Source organism: Xyrauchen texanus, chromosome 47 (genome assembly GCF_025860055.1).
Source record: "Xyrauchen texanus isolate HMW12.3.18 chromosome 47, RBS_HiC_50CHRs, whole genome shotgun sequence".
Classification (NCBI taxonomy): domain Eukaryota; kingdom Metazoa; phylum Chordata; class Actinopteri; order Cypriniformes; family Catostomidae; genus Xyrauchen; species Xyrauchen texanus.
In genome coordinates, this window is record NC_068322.1 from 12,117,791 (window position 1) to 12,133,436 (window position 15,646).

The 15,646-nt window shown below is 35.9% G+C and overlaps 1 protein-coding gene across 1 annotated transcript; it reads right to left on the reverse strand.

Moving 5' to 3' along the window:
• Positions 1–282: 282 nt before the first annotated feature.
• On the reverse strand, positions 283–15,646 carry LOC127638800 (prestin-like). Its single transcript, XM_052120542.1, has 19 exons — positions 15,566–15,646; positions 14,273–14,546; positions 13,529–13,668; positions 12,710–12,820; positions 9,821–9,993; positions 9,100–9,264; positions 8,757–8,909; positions 8,571–8,653; positions 8,039–8,186; positions 6,265–6,378; positions 5,962–6,039; positions 5,388–5,483; positions 5,032–5,138; positions 4,499–4,568; positions 4,030–4,122; positions 3,719–3,847; positions 2,941–3,150; positions 2,159–2,213; positions 283–1,851 (listed from the first exon to the last, which is right to left on the reverse strand). Exons 2-19 carry the CDS (start codon positions 14,425–14,427, stop codon positions 1,712–1,714), a joined length of 2,220 nt encoding a protein of 739 aa, XP_051976502.1. The 5' UTR covers positions 14,428–14,546; positions 15,566–15,646; the 3' UTR covers positions 283–1,711.

Below are 15,646 nucleotides of genomic sequence, written 5' to 3' on the forward strand. Positions count from 1 at the left end.
TCCTACTAAAGAATCCAGAGAGAGTGTTTGAATGAAGAGATACCCTTATTCTGTCTGCATGAGAGTAGTTTGCAATTAATAATTCTGTTATATGTTCGTGAACAGGGCCAAAGCACTTACTCCAGACAGATTAAACAAGTGGAAGATGATTTCAACAGCTCACAGTTAAGTGCACGGTCATTGTGTATTTCAGACAATTTATTTTGAAGAAAATGATCTAATTTACTCAACCTCATGGCAACCCAGATGTGAATTATTTTTTCTTCTTCTGCTGAACCAAAAGTATTTTTAGAAAAAATATTTCTGCTCTATTGGTCCATTTTAGTGCAAGTGAATGGTGGCCAGAACGTTGAAGCTCAAAGAAGCACATAAAGGCAGCTTAAAATACTGCCTAATGAGAAAAATTGTTTGATAAATTATAGCTTGTCAGACTGCAGGACACTTGTCACTTCTTGAAGTGTTATGCCATATACCCATGTAACAGATTTGTAATCAAAACATTTAGCTACAGAGGCACAATCATTTAATAATTTAGAATTAACAAGTTGTCTGCATTTATCATACAAAAATATCTAATATCCACAAATGCATAAAAAGACAAAATGCACTGACATTTTAAAATGTGGACTGGAATGTTTAATGGCCAATGACAGATGGCATAAACGTATGGGTGTGAGCATATATTGTGAACTTAAGTGGTCATTTGATAGGCTGTATCCGTGCATCCAACATAACCTGGACAGTCTCAGCCTGAGAAAACATTGTGAAACACTTTGCTCCAAAAAAAACAAAAACACTAATACAACAAAGACTGCATAGTATCTAATAGATGTTCTATTAATAACTAACAGATACCCCTTTCATGTTGTTAATGGTCTTTCTAGTCACAAAAAAAAACCAACAGGTTCCAAGAAAATCTGGAGCAACCATGATTTTCCATTTGAATAAAGTGAGAATTCTTGTAGTAGTAAAAGCTAAAACAAAAGAACAAATCAATTTCAGGCAGATAAAGAAGCCTTCTTAGAAACTAAATATAAATGAGATGCCCTTAAAATATAAAATGAAATTAAAAGCAGCATCGTCACAACAGTGCAATTCCGTGATGAGCTTTTTGATCATTTGTAGCATTTTAAACTGCTTATTTGTTGAATACTACAGCCAGATGAGAAATTGTGGCCTTGCAGAAAGAAAAATAAATAAAATCAAATACTGTGAAAAGGAAAAACTGTCAAACGTGCCTAAATTGTTGTAACAAACACCATGCACATGGCATAAAATTGTAAAAACTAAAATTATAAAAAAAAAAAAAAAGTTAACATTTAGAACAATGCAAAAATATTGGTAAAAAGTCCATCTACGCTAATTGCACTTAAGAGGAAACAGCATTCTATACTTGACAACAAACATCAGTAAAAAGTTACAATAGAGCTTATGATCATGGCTTGTGTAAGAACACAACAGCACCATTGACATTAAGCCCAACATTTACTGGCATGTTCCATCTCAAATGGATCAAAGATTTTGGCCTGTTCATTGCAGCTTAAACTTCCCTGCCCCCTCTTGTTACCATGATTTGCAAAAGATAGGCTTTAAGAGTAACAGTACTTCAGCAATAGCTTGTTCCAACACAAAACCAAATTTTGTCACTCAAGCCCCACCCACTTAAACATACAGTACAGTTGAATGATCAGTTCTGTTGTTTGGTTGATGTTCACTGGCTCACAGGACAGGTGGGGAGGTCTTTCCAGTGCTGACAGTGTAACACAGCATCATGAATGGTAGGGAAAATCAGGTCAGTGTTCACAGGGTCACTGAAGAACTGTAGTGTCCTGAGATCACAGATAAGGGTCCCTGCAAACACAAAAAAAAAAGGTATTCCAGAGGTCTTTGAAAAGAATTAATACAAATGTTAATATATCACAGCATTAACATATCACAATTGACTAAAGTCAAGTTTGAATGGTCCAAATATCATCCTCACTCACTCAACTGTGTTTACAAGGTTTAACTCTAGGTGGAGTAGTTGCCCCACATGCAACAAGTGTATCAGACGAGGAAAAGAGAACATGTTCTAGAGCAAATTGCATAAACAATCATGAAGAGTTCAACATGTTGCCTTTCTATTAATATGCAATTACATTCCATAAAATGTACTCACTGCTACATCCAGCAAGGACTATTTTCACATCGACTGTTGCAAACTCTTTAATCACCTGCAGAACAAAGTAGAATCATTTCAATACCTCTGAGCACAAATGACTTCTGTTTTATTAATATTGGTGAATTTGTATTTTCCAATAATAATGACTGCCTTTAAAGTGTAGGTCATACAAAAATGAAAAATCTGTCATTATTTACTTACCCTCATTTCATTCCAAACCTGCATGCTGTTATTCTTACAGTATAACACAAAAGGAGAAAATTTCAGTTATTTAGAAATAAGAAATGTAGGTAATTTTGCTTTCGGTTACACACACACACACACACACACACACACACACACACGCCATGCAGTTTGGTGTCAATGACATCAAACCTGGCATGACACCTTAAATGGCACAAAGTTTGAATTGAAGACAAGTGCAAAGAAGAATTCTGAGCTCAGACTCACAAAAAAAAATAACATGTCATATGGACTACTTTTATGGTAATTGTATTTTGTCATTTTTGGAGCTAGACAGTCATGAACAAACTGTTGTTGTACGCAAAATATAACCATTCATTCATAACCATTCTCAGAGTTTCCCATAAAAAAATAACAGCATACAAGTTTGGAACAGCATGACGCCGGGTAATGACAGAATTTCCATTTTTGGGCTGTTTGTTTCAAAGAGACAGAGCCACAACACTATTAATCCAGTTTTCAATGCTCTGTTTTTACACAGACTTTTTCCACAAATGGTGTGATGTCATCATTGAGAATAATGGCTGTGTGCTTACCGATTTAATGGTTTTGGCCCCTACGGAGTCAATAAAGTTGACGGGGGTAAAGTCCAGTATGATGGAGTGAATGGGGGTTAGACGCTGCAGGAAAAAATCATCCTCAGATTCTGACTCCGTGTGGGTCTCAGTCATCCGATCATTAGTATATACATTCATCCGTTTGCGTTCCCCAGACACAACCTCATGAGTGACACCCAACTCCATATCCTGTAATGGTCCAATACAACATTTCATCACACTCAGAATGTATCAGACTCATATCAAGAAATGTTGCTTCACTTTACCAGGAAAGTCTGACTCATATGTGCAAGAAGTTATAACATAAAACTTTACAGCTAGAGTGCATTTTATGAGCCAAAACTACCCACAAATGCATTTATGCAGTAAAAAATGCCATAGGTGAAAATCACCAAGTTCTACAGAATGGAGTAATCTGGAACAACATTGAGCCCCTGCTGAGTTTTAAATATTAGTGTAAAGGATAAGACTTCACTGACAAGGTCACAGGCCAATTGCATTACAGGGATAGTTCAACCAAAAATTCTGTCATCTTATACAAACCCCTATGATTTTCTTTCTTCCATTGAACACAAAAGGAGTTTTAATTATATGGAAAAAGTTGCAATGAAAGTGAATGGTGACATGCTAAAATTCTAACTAATGTCTCCTTTTGAGGTCCACAGAAGAAAAAAAGTTTTGAACATGAGGGTGAGAAAACAATGACAACATTTTCACTTTGGTTGAACAATCCCTTTAAAAAGGACAAAATCCATACCAATAAAACAACAGCATTTGTCTTCGGAGAAGAGCCGTGGTTTACACGCTTCCTCTCTCTGGTGTCTCTTTTCGCATATTGTAGCTGTGACTTCCTGACAGCAAGAAGTTTTGCGGGGTCAACTCCAGTCTGCAAATCACATAAAAATGTACGGAATAAAATAACTATCATGTTGGTCACAACTGCGGTCAATTTCTTTTCACCATAAAATATACCAAACATATTCTGCCCTTTTACTAATATTTTACTGTTCTGTTTTTTAATGACTAACGTGCAGTGATGTAGACACAATGTTCAGCATTTATGCTTACCTTTGCCTTGAGGGCGCTCACATACAGGTCACTGTTTGCAAAGTAGACAGACGTGTTGTACTGAAAAATCTTAATCCCTGAGCATTCCTCAGCCTTCAGTAAGAGAACAAACAGAACAGATAAGAGGACAAAGATTGTAAGAAAAGGGATAATGGATTAAATCAGGCCTAATTGGGTGAATGTGACTCAAAGCTGAGAACAGCATTCTAATGGTACAGATCTGGCTCACTAATGCAAATGTAAAGGGTTCATTTGCAAGAAGAGACTAGTTCATGTGATCCACATTCAGCAAGTCACTTGGCAAAAAGAAGTTGCTTACTAACTGATAAAAAGTACAAATATAGCCTACTTTTTTTTGTTTTTGTATACTCAAAACAACAATTGCCTACTTAATTGTCTTTTATATAATGAATGCAGTTTAATTAAAAAAAAAAAATCTTGTACATGAGAACAGTTCAGATAATTTTACCTCTTCATATTCATCTACATCACAGTACAGTCCTGTATCTGGGACTTGTCCAAGGAGAGCATTTTTAGGGCTAGAATGAAAAGAACAATTCCTTTGGCAAAAATTCAACCAACAAATTCACAAGTTTGATACAAGATGAAAACACTCAAGCAACAAAGTTTCTATTCATCAAAATCTAATATTTGTAATCATTTATCCAAAGACTGAACACATTAAATGTATGAGATATATAATTATGCATTAGGTATCATGAACAATCAATTAACAATATTTTTGCATCGTTTATTAATCTTTGTTAATACAAATACAATTGTTCACTGGAAGTACATAGTGCATTAACTAATGTTAACAAATACAACTTTTGAGTCCAAAAACGTATCAGTATATGTTGAAATTAATTAAGATTAATAAATGCAGCAAAACTATTGTTCATTGTTAGTTCATGTCAACTAAGGGAACCTTATAGTAAAGTGTTACAAAACATCTGTGTTTTACATCAATTTGAATTGGAGCAGAATGTCGCTGTGTTTTACCACTGTGTTCTGTAAATAACTGTCAGTATGGCGAAGCCCATGGCAACCACCAGCCCATAATCCAAACCCAAGAGAACAGATGCAAAAAAGGACACCAGCCAAATTGCCTGAAGAAAACAAGTCAGTCATAAACAATAAAATAACAATAAAATAACTTTCCTTTGCAACACATTAACATAAAAAAAAAAAAAAACACTTTACTCAGTGGAAAGTTCAGGACATTGTAAAATGAGCAATGCCTTTTCATGAGCCCTTTATAGATGTTTATCAAGTTCATCAACAGGCCAAAACAGGAGTTGATTGCAATCTGTAAGAACAGCAGTGTATAGTGAACAACTAAATGAAAAATACCTTACCAATTCAATCTTACTGGTTCTCCATAATGCAGGAATGTCTCTCATTTGCTTAAACATTCCCAGGAGATTGACCATGATGATAGCAGCCAACACAGTCTATTGAAAGTAAAAAGACACCAATAAATAAACTTAATCTGATTTCTGACCTTTGCCGTCTTGCACCAAGAATCTTCATGTTGTACTTTGGTAAAATAAATCAGATTGTCCTTTGTGCCTTCTTTTATGTCTTTTCTAAGATGTACTTATGCAAGAGTGCTTTTGCACTAAATTTTAGTACGAAAAAGTCATTCAGCCAAAGTAACAAAGCTGATATTAAGCACAACTGAGTGTGACAGCGCCTTTATACAACCCTAATTTAACCAGTTCTGTAACAAGTAGTTACATTTAAGGCACAATATAGCCAGTTATTTGGTCTCCATTTGCTCCGCTAATAAAAATATATTTACTAAATGACAGCACTCTTGGAATGCCACTTACCCAGTCAGATTAGGGGTCCAACAAAGAGTTTTATGACAAGAATAAAAGATGGTTTATAAGTCCAGTCAGTAGAACTATATTCAAACTCTTCACTTACAGTAGGTAATGGCTGAAAGACAAACCCAATGGCCACGACCACCAGTAGCACGAGTACGGATGCCAAGAGTCCTGCAATCTGCAGACAAACATATTAACAATTAAATTCAGTCTTTCAGGAAACAGGGCAGTCTTATTTTATATTTATGGGTTTACAGAAGTAATGCAGCTACTCATTAGCAAAGGAGAAGGGCATATTCACAATGCATGAATTTCTAAATGCAATCAAATGCATTCATCCGTGCCTATTTGCTAACTGTGCAGCACTTTAGTGTGTGTGTGTGTGCATGAGTGTTTCTCTTACTTCAGTATGTCCTCCTGTGCTCTCCTGTACCAGGCTACGAGACATTGAGGCGGTTACAACAAACGTGTGGAAGAATGAACTCAAAAAGTTACAAAGCCCTAGTGCGATGAGCTCCTACAATCAAACAAATACAAAATTTTGCATCACCCACAATGTTATAATTTATTTATTTTTTTAAATTAATAAATTGCAAAAGTAGTTTAAGGGTCATCGGATTAGTAAAACATTGCTCTACCTTAAATGAATATCATATTTTTAGTGCCATGTTCAGAATGGAATACTATCTTACTACTAGCTATATACTGCACTATATACACTGTACATTGAATTCTATTCTTTAAAGAGGATTTTGTCAACCATAAACATTTCAAACAGTAGTATGCTAAATTCATTTCAAAGGGATAGTTCACCTAAAAATGAAAATTCTCATTATTTACTCACCCTCTTGCCATCCCAGATGTGTGTGATTTTATCTCTTATACTGAACACAAATAAAAGGTTTAGAAAAATATCTTGGCTCTGTTGGTCCAAACAATTCAAATGAATGGTGCCAGAACTTTGAATCTCTGAAAAGCACATAAAGGCAGCAGAAAGTTATTCATACGACACTAGTGGTTTAATCAATGTCTTCAGAAGCGATATGATGGGAGTGGGTGAGAAACTGATTATAGAAATACTTTACTACAAATTCTTCTCCCTTCCAAGTAGGCACAAAGAATGTGAATCCTCAAAAATAAAAGAATCTGAAAGTGGAGCTTTAAAATAATGACTTCAATATTTATCAGTTTCTCACCCACACTTATCTCCTTCGGAAGACATGGATTTATCCACTGTAGTCATATGGATTACTTTTAGGTTGCTGTCATGTGCTTTTTTGAGCTTCATAGTTTTGGTCACCATTCACTTGCATTAAATGGACCAACCAAGCTGAGATATTCTTCTAAAAATCTTCATTTGTGTTCAGCAGAATAAAGTCATGCACATCTGGAATGGCATGAAGGGGAGTAAATGATGAGACTTTACATTTTTGGGTGAACTTTTCCTTTAATATAGAGATTTATAACATTTGTTATTTTGGGAGTTATTTACCATTTGTAAGTTATTTTTATTCAATTTAGTTTAGAAATGCATTTCATTAGGTCAAATTAAATAATGAAATCAAGGAAATAGAATTTTACTAAAGTCAAATCAAGCACATGATCCATTGTATATTGCACACTTCCCCAAATGCTGTAGGTAATCGGTGTATTCTATGCTTAACATTTCCATACTGTGCAAAGAATACATACTACATACTCCAGAGACAGTAGGAGTAGTCATGTTGGTATCCTATACATATCTCCCTGGGTCTCTATATATAGGGGGTCTGGCAGGGTTCATGCATGCAATTTAATGTCTGGTAGCTCATTGAGTGAAGATTGCAAGCCTATCCCATTTGAGAATCTTGGCTGCTTACTAAGGTCACAATCCTTCTCTATCTTCATTGTTCAATTAGGCATGGCACTTCATCCTGTGTTGACCCAGATGAACAATCCCTGCAATTAGTGCACTATAAGTCATTTTGGACAAAGGGATCTGTTAAATGGTAAGTAAACAAGTAACTGGAGTCTGGCTTATTAAGTCTGTCTCAAAGCCATAAACTTTCTTAATGGTGGATGTCACTGTATCCAAGAAGCACAGAATGTATTTACTTTTCAAAGACTGATGGAACACATGAAGATCTTTAGCTACAAGGATGAATTTTGAAATGCACATATTTTAGTTGATTCTCTACCTGGTTTCCATCCACACTGTAGCCATGCTTGAGAGCAAAGGTTTTGGCCAGTGAGATTGCAATCGAGAAGCCAACAACAGCTATAGCTATGGCATCTGTGAAGAGGTTTGTCATCACTGAGAAGTCTGGAATCTTGGGTGGCAGCAACCTTAAAAAAAAAAAAAAGAAATACAATTATGGATATAAAATGTAAAATAAGCCTATTACAGACCAGTACATTTAAATATGAAGTGTGTAAATGCTGTAAATAACCCAACAGAACTGAAAAAATAAAAGACACTCCCACTGTTGTCATTTGTCAGCAAAAAGACAGCCCCAACCCAAACTCACACATTGGTAGAACCACCATTGGTGTTGGGTTGGTTGGAATGCCCAGACAAAACAGAGCAATGTTTTAATTGCACCAGAGATGCTGCGTTTAATGACTTATGATTGTCCCTCCACATTAACTCGGGACAAGATCAAATATTTTAACTTACAAAAAAAATACACACTTCAGTTTTATGCAAGGCTCAACACTGCATGATCTTACCCAGTAGGAATTTTACCCACAACTTCTACACCATAGTTTTCGGACATCATCATCCCATACGAGACCCCAATGGAGACAATTACCTTCAAAGAAGCATATTGACTTTCATACACCTCACATTTACAGCAAAAGATTCTGAGCACACATGTCAACAGTGTTTCCTGGAAAGGGATTTATAAGTTTTACCACGATGATCTCTCCAGGGATGGGAATAGGTAGTTTCTTTTTGAAGTGCTCATTGAGGACTTTCACAGCGTACAGGAAGACCGTACACACCAGTCCAACGATAAGAGTTACAACATTAGTGCTCGCAATGTTCCTGAAGACAGCATCAATACTCTGGGGGGTGAATTTTTTATTTTTTTTAATCAATTTCAAAATAGAATGATAAGCTTTACCTTTATCCATATAAGTAATTCAAATAATGTAGTTAAGCAATGGCAAAGCAAAGCCTTTATGAAGCAATGCGTTACATGTAGTGTGACGGTCACATAACAAAACAGACACCTTAAAATCAAAGCTTACTAACATGAAGGACGGACAGAGGCCCATTGAAGCGTGCAGTGTGCACTCCCAGCAGGTACTTGAGCTGCGAGACTGAGACGTGCACAGCGGCAGCTGTAGTGAATCCTCGCACCAGCGGCTCAGTTAGGTAGATAGCCAGAAAGCCGAATCTTAGCAGACCCAGAACAAACTACAGAAGATCAGAACACAATAAATGTTCCAAATCTCAATCTAGAAGTAATTTTAAATCATGTTAAAGAGTGTTGGTTAGCAAGGTTTTACAGCGTTCCATCTAAGGTGTCCATTATAAACACGGAGTTGGCCTGCATGAGACAGCTGTAATGTACAGCATTTTCCCGTTTCAATAGGTTTAAGAAAATATTACATGGCACTTTGTTCTTGTACAAAACAGCATTTCTGTACAAAGCTGCCATTGTAGCTTGCAATATGAAGTGTTTATTTTGATTTCAGTTATGATCCATCTACATAAGATGGGGTGATATAAACATGCCTTTACTTGTCAGTTTTGTATTGGCAACATAGGTCTGTGTTGCAGGAAGTTACTTGCATGACTATAACTAATCTTATCAATTGCCCTCAAAGTACATAACATTTCCTCATTTTGGATCAAAATAGCATTTCAAGACTGAAATACAGATAAAGAAATAATTGAAGGTTTTAATTCCTTACAAAAAAGATAAGATTCTAAATTGTGATGGGTTTAAGTAGATCAGACAGTGGCCCACCTGAATGATTCCCACTAGCGTTGTTAGAGCTACAACCACCTCCACTCTCCTGGCATCACGGGCCTCAAAATCCACAATCTCTGATGCGTTGGTCCCATTGACTGCAAACATGGAGTCTGGGGCCTCCCTGACAGCAACCCCCCCAATCATCAGACTGATTACTGCAAATGTGCCTGCACGAATACAGCAAAAACAACTTGCCCCTTATACTGATCTTCAAAAGGTATAGCACTCTAAAACATACCTTGAACTAAATTTATTAAACATGCATCAAATTATTTTAGCTGTATTATGTCATTACATAGTCTTAGCCCAATACGTATTTGAACACTTGAAAAATGAAAATTCCCTCATTTACTCACCCTCATACCATCCCAGATGCATATGACTTTCTCCTGCTGATTTTTAGAAGTGCATCTCAGCTCTGTAGGTCCTCACAATGCAAGTGAATGGGTACCAAAATTTGGAAGCTCCAAAAAGCACATAAAAAGGCAGGTTAAAATGTCCAGTGATTACATCCATGTATTCTGAAGCAATATGATTGGTGTGAGTGAGAAACCGGTCAATATTCTAGTCCTTTTTACTATAAATTCAACTTCTTGCCCAGTAGGTGGTGATATGCATGAAGAACCTGATTCGCTAAAACAAAGAATGTGAAAGTGAAAATTGATGGTAAAATGTACTTAAATATTGATCTTTCTCACCCACACCAATCATATTGCTTCTGAAGACATGGATTAAACCACTGGAGTCGTCGGGATTAATTTTATGCAGCCTTTGTGTTTTTGGAGCTTCAAAATGTAGGTAACCATTCACTTGCATTGTGAGGACCTACAGAGCGGAGATATTTTTCTAAAAATCTTTGTGTTTAGCAGAAGAAAGTCATACATATCTGGGATGGCATGAGGGTGAATTAACGATGAGACTTTTATTGAACTAACCCTTTAAGTCATGCTTAATGTTTGAATTTCACTTATATTAAACATTTTTGCATTAACCAACTGGTCAAGATAATTTAGCAAATATATTAAGTCAGTCCCCTCGTTCACAGGTGCTCTAACCATAGATATTGTTCATCACATTGTTCAACATGTTTCACAAAGACTGACACCCAGAAAGTGTCCAAACACTTTTTTGGTTGTTATTATTATTATTATTATTATTATTATTATTATTATTATTATTATTATTATTATTATTTCTAATTTTGAATAGCGTATCTTTATAATGGAAAAACCTAACAAACTTATTTTATTAAAATGTTTTTCTTGTGCAATCTATCTTTCAAATAAACACCACTTTATATGATATGTTGTCATCTAATGCAATGGCAATCACACATTTTTAAGTGTGGATTAAGTGTACAAACACCTTTTGGGAAATTGTTGGTTTGCATTTTATAAATCTGTAACATTTTGCCCTCTGACAAAAAATAATAAACAAATTCAAAATGAGCAACCTACATTGCTTTCTCGTTATCATTTTACAGCTACAACACTCAAGGACTATCTGTTATTCTGAAAGGCAAGGAGACTGAAAGAACCACCCTGTGATAAAGAAACCAGGGTTATAGTCACTCTTGCACTCATGGGTAAACAAAGTGTGGTGGCCGAGGGTCGTCATCACGCGAGTGTTGCCTCTTGTGCCATGTTAGTGATTATGTCCCAGGGCATTTATGCAAATGCACCAGGCTCCACCTTGGTATTCAATTCATCTAGATAAGGCCCTCTACAACTGGATCGGTTTTTTTTTTTTTTTTTGCTGGTACACCATAAACAGGAGATACAAATTACACTGCATGCGATTTATCCACCCATTAACAAAGTGCAATGATGTCCGGACCACCACTAATGAAGTTCACAGAAATACTGTGGTGCAAGAGTTTCCCTGCTATCCTTTCCCACTTATGAAATAAAGAGCATTGCAATGAGAGCAACCTTGGTGAGATAAACCTGTACACTTGGCAGTGACCATGAAATACTGACTCCCTGATGGGACTACACCACAGGAACCCAGAGTTTAGGGAAGACAGGGCTCTGGGAAAAACACTGAAGGATTTTAGACCTCATAAACACCTGATATTAAGATCAGTTTCAGATGATCTGATCACAAGTAGACAGCACTGAATACAGGTGTAAATGGGCTGCAACGCATTTTATGATTGGATCACACAAATGATATTCACGGTTTGTTGTTGAAAACACATGTGACCACATCACATTTGTAGAGTTAACAGTAGTGTAAACTCCAGTTGGCCTGATATCAACATGCTGTGACAGATTATGTGAAAAAAAAAAAAAAAAAACACATCCGAAGTTCAATCAATACATGTACTTGAGTAAAATAACTGAGAATTCGGTTTTATTTTGTTTTACCTTTTGTGTTTTATCAACATGCGGTTATGTTACAATTATTATTACATATCTATACACGTTTTACAATCATATACACAATGATCACTGCAAGACATAGAGATTAGTTAAATTTAAATTTGTTAATGCATAATTTCCTGTAAAGCTGCTTTGAAATGATGCATGTTGTGAAAAGCAAGAGACAAATAAAAATAAATTGAGTTACATTGAGATGCATGTTGCCATGAAATCAGAGACCCTCCCTTTGAAATTCAATCATAATAAACATATGATCCAACCAAGTGTACACAACGAGGAGTCTCACTGTCCACACATTTAATTGGATCACTTGAGATGGATCTTGATACTAGGTTTTAAACCGGGCCTTAGATCTCGTCAAACTGAACCAAGCTTGTTTAGACTGGCTGTTAATGCTATGTCTAGAAACAATGACCTAGCAAATCTCAATGGAGGAATGTCACATTTCAAGCCAGTAGAATTTTTCTGTGTGTGTGTTATAAACATCAGTGCGCCTCACCTATTGATATATGTCTTGAGGTACCAAAGAATGTGTATAATAGGACTGGATAGAAAGATGAATATAGCCCAAACACTGGGGGAACAGCTGCCAACATTGCATAAGCAAGACCTGTTGAATGTGTGGAATAGAGAGAGGAGAAAAAAATAAATAAATTCAGGAATCAACTTAAAGGTTACAGTTTTTAATGATGTGCAATACATACTTCTTAATTTTCCACTTTGTGCAAGTTGTCCTATGTTTACTCTCTTTCTAAAGAGTGTTTATTGTAATATAGGCTGTATCTAGTTTATTGTGCACACTTAGAAAAAAAGGTTATTTGGGGTTCAATATAGAACCTTTTAGGGGATCCAAATATGAAGTGAGTGATAGAACCTTTTCTTCTAAGAGTGTGCAAATTGTCTACCTCGTTTATAATGTTTACGTTCTAATGTCCTGCATTTACTTTATAACATGTGGCATTTTCTGCCTTCTGAACAGTGTAATTAACTGTTGCTAATGTACCCCAATTTCACAGAAGGGATAAATTAATACACACACACGAAAATAAACGTGTGTGTGTGTGTGTGTTGTGTTATATATATATATATATATATATATATATATATATATATATATATATATAAAAAATTTTTCTTGTGCATGTTTGTTAGGATAGGTACTTTCTTGTTACCATCTGGGAAATTGGGGTACATCAGCAACAGTTAATATCACGCACACACATACTGTATAACTGCTGCATGCTCTGTCCTATTCCATCAAACATTCAAAAGAAAAATTTTAAAACAATTATGATTTGAAAATTATAAACCATCTTACCTTGAGGTAGCTGCATTACACCTGTGCTGATGCCTGAAACAATGTCCCCAAACAGGTATTCCTTCAGTGGATATGAAGGCAACCATTTTACAATGGGGAGGAAATTAAGTGCAACAGATTTGGCTTTTTCAGAAGAGCACCTGAAAAACAAGAGTAAAGATGATTACTATGGGTGCGTTCGATTCAGAAATTATTGTCCCCATGTCCAATTCCATTATAAATTCTGGTCTCATCCTCAAACACGCAGTGAAAAAGCTTACATTTTGCTTTGTTCGGATTTAACAGTTTTAAATCATAAATTTCATCATAACAGTTTGAGTGAAAAAAGTTGAATTGAAAATATAACATGCATTTCAGAATTTCACCCTTTAGATTTTCACCTTAGTATTTTGCTTTAATGACAGCATGCATTCAAGCTGTCATGAACTTTACAAGTTTGTGCAAATCCCGATGATCCATATTAATCCAGCATGATTTGATAATGTGCCAAAGTGCTTGAATATACAGTGTCACATATTTGCTTACTTCATTAGTGACACAGAAAGAGCAGAATCTTAAATATTTCTCATTAATTTTGTCATAACGCTTCTTAGTTTGAAATGTACTAAATCCTTTTATACTTTTGTCATCAGGTTTATTTTTGATTTAGAGTCCTAATGTATAATTTGAACCCCACAGTACAAATGTATTGCTCTTTATCGCTATCGAAGACTTAAAAAAAAATATAAATAAAAAGTAAATTACCAGAACTGCTCAGCCATTCGCCGTCTACAGGACTTTGGTGTCCTCTCCTTCTTGTGCAAAAGCTCAGAGTGTATATAGCCTTCATTAAATATAGGCCGTTCCACACGGTACATTGGAGTAGAGGACATTTCCTCAATAGCGGTTACATGCTCCATAGCAGCAGTAGAAAAATTAGCATGTCAGTCTACAATGACCTCGACAGCACAGCACTTGTGCTCTTTCTTCCTTCTTTTACTCTTCTGTTTTCAATGACTGGTAGAAAGAGAACAACATTCTGTGAAGAGTAAAGAATTAAGAATCAGCTTCTATAGAAGCACACTGTGCTGATTTTATGCAAGGGGAATTACAGTCTTATGAAGTAACATTACAGTCTTTAGAGTTTGTCATAATGACAACCCCCCTGGTTTAAAATTACAATCTCTTAAAACAATCTTGAATGACAGCCAGGTTTAGACTTCACAAGTGCCAAAAGACAGCAATGATCTTTAGATTCCATGGGTACCTCACATACTTCACTATTGTATGAAGAGCAAACACAAACAGCAAGCAAATCTGCAATCGAACCTGCAAACTTCCTACTTATTCATTCAGGGGAAGAAAAAAAAAAACATTTGTCCTCAAGTAATATTAAAAGTAATGTGGGTTTTATGTGACAAGTCACTCTCTTGCAGTGAAGGTAAATGGTCAAGTAGTCCCAATCAAAGTGATTTTAACCTAAACAATAGTGTATCCAAAACACTCAACAGTCTCAAGGACACAGTGTATATACAACCTGAGCAATAACAACCCATTAGACGTAATGTGATTGTTTTGCGTAGTACACGGCAAGTCTTCTGTTTTAAGACTATATTAAACGTAAAATATTAACAATGACTCAAAAATGACCTATCCAAACAAACTAAGCAGTAAAGTATTTTACATATTTGGATTTGTCTACTGCTGCTGCTGCTGCTGCTGTTTCCACGAAGTGACTTTGGTCGTTTACAAACTACACATGCAACCAACTTACATCTGAAAGAGAAAAAAAAAAAAAAAACATGTCGTTGTGTCATCTGCACGGTCATGATGCAGTGACATTAAGTGAGCTTGAAAACTGCACTTGTTTGTCTGCCTGTATGTCAAAGCATTCAACAGTAAATCAAAATCAAATAATATTTTGGAAAACGTACTCACTCTGTTTTTAATCTGTGACTCCGCAAACCTGATACACATGTATATGATACAGTGTAACCTAATGGGGGTGTGCGCAGATATTGTAGCATAAAGGAGGAGAAGAAAGGGGGAGCATCTTACCTCTCACCGCTTCTGTCCTGAAAATGAGTTACTACAAGGGAATGCCCTTTAACAACCGACGACAGCTGCGTAATCAACAGG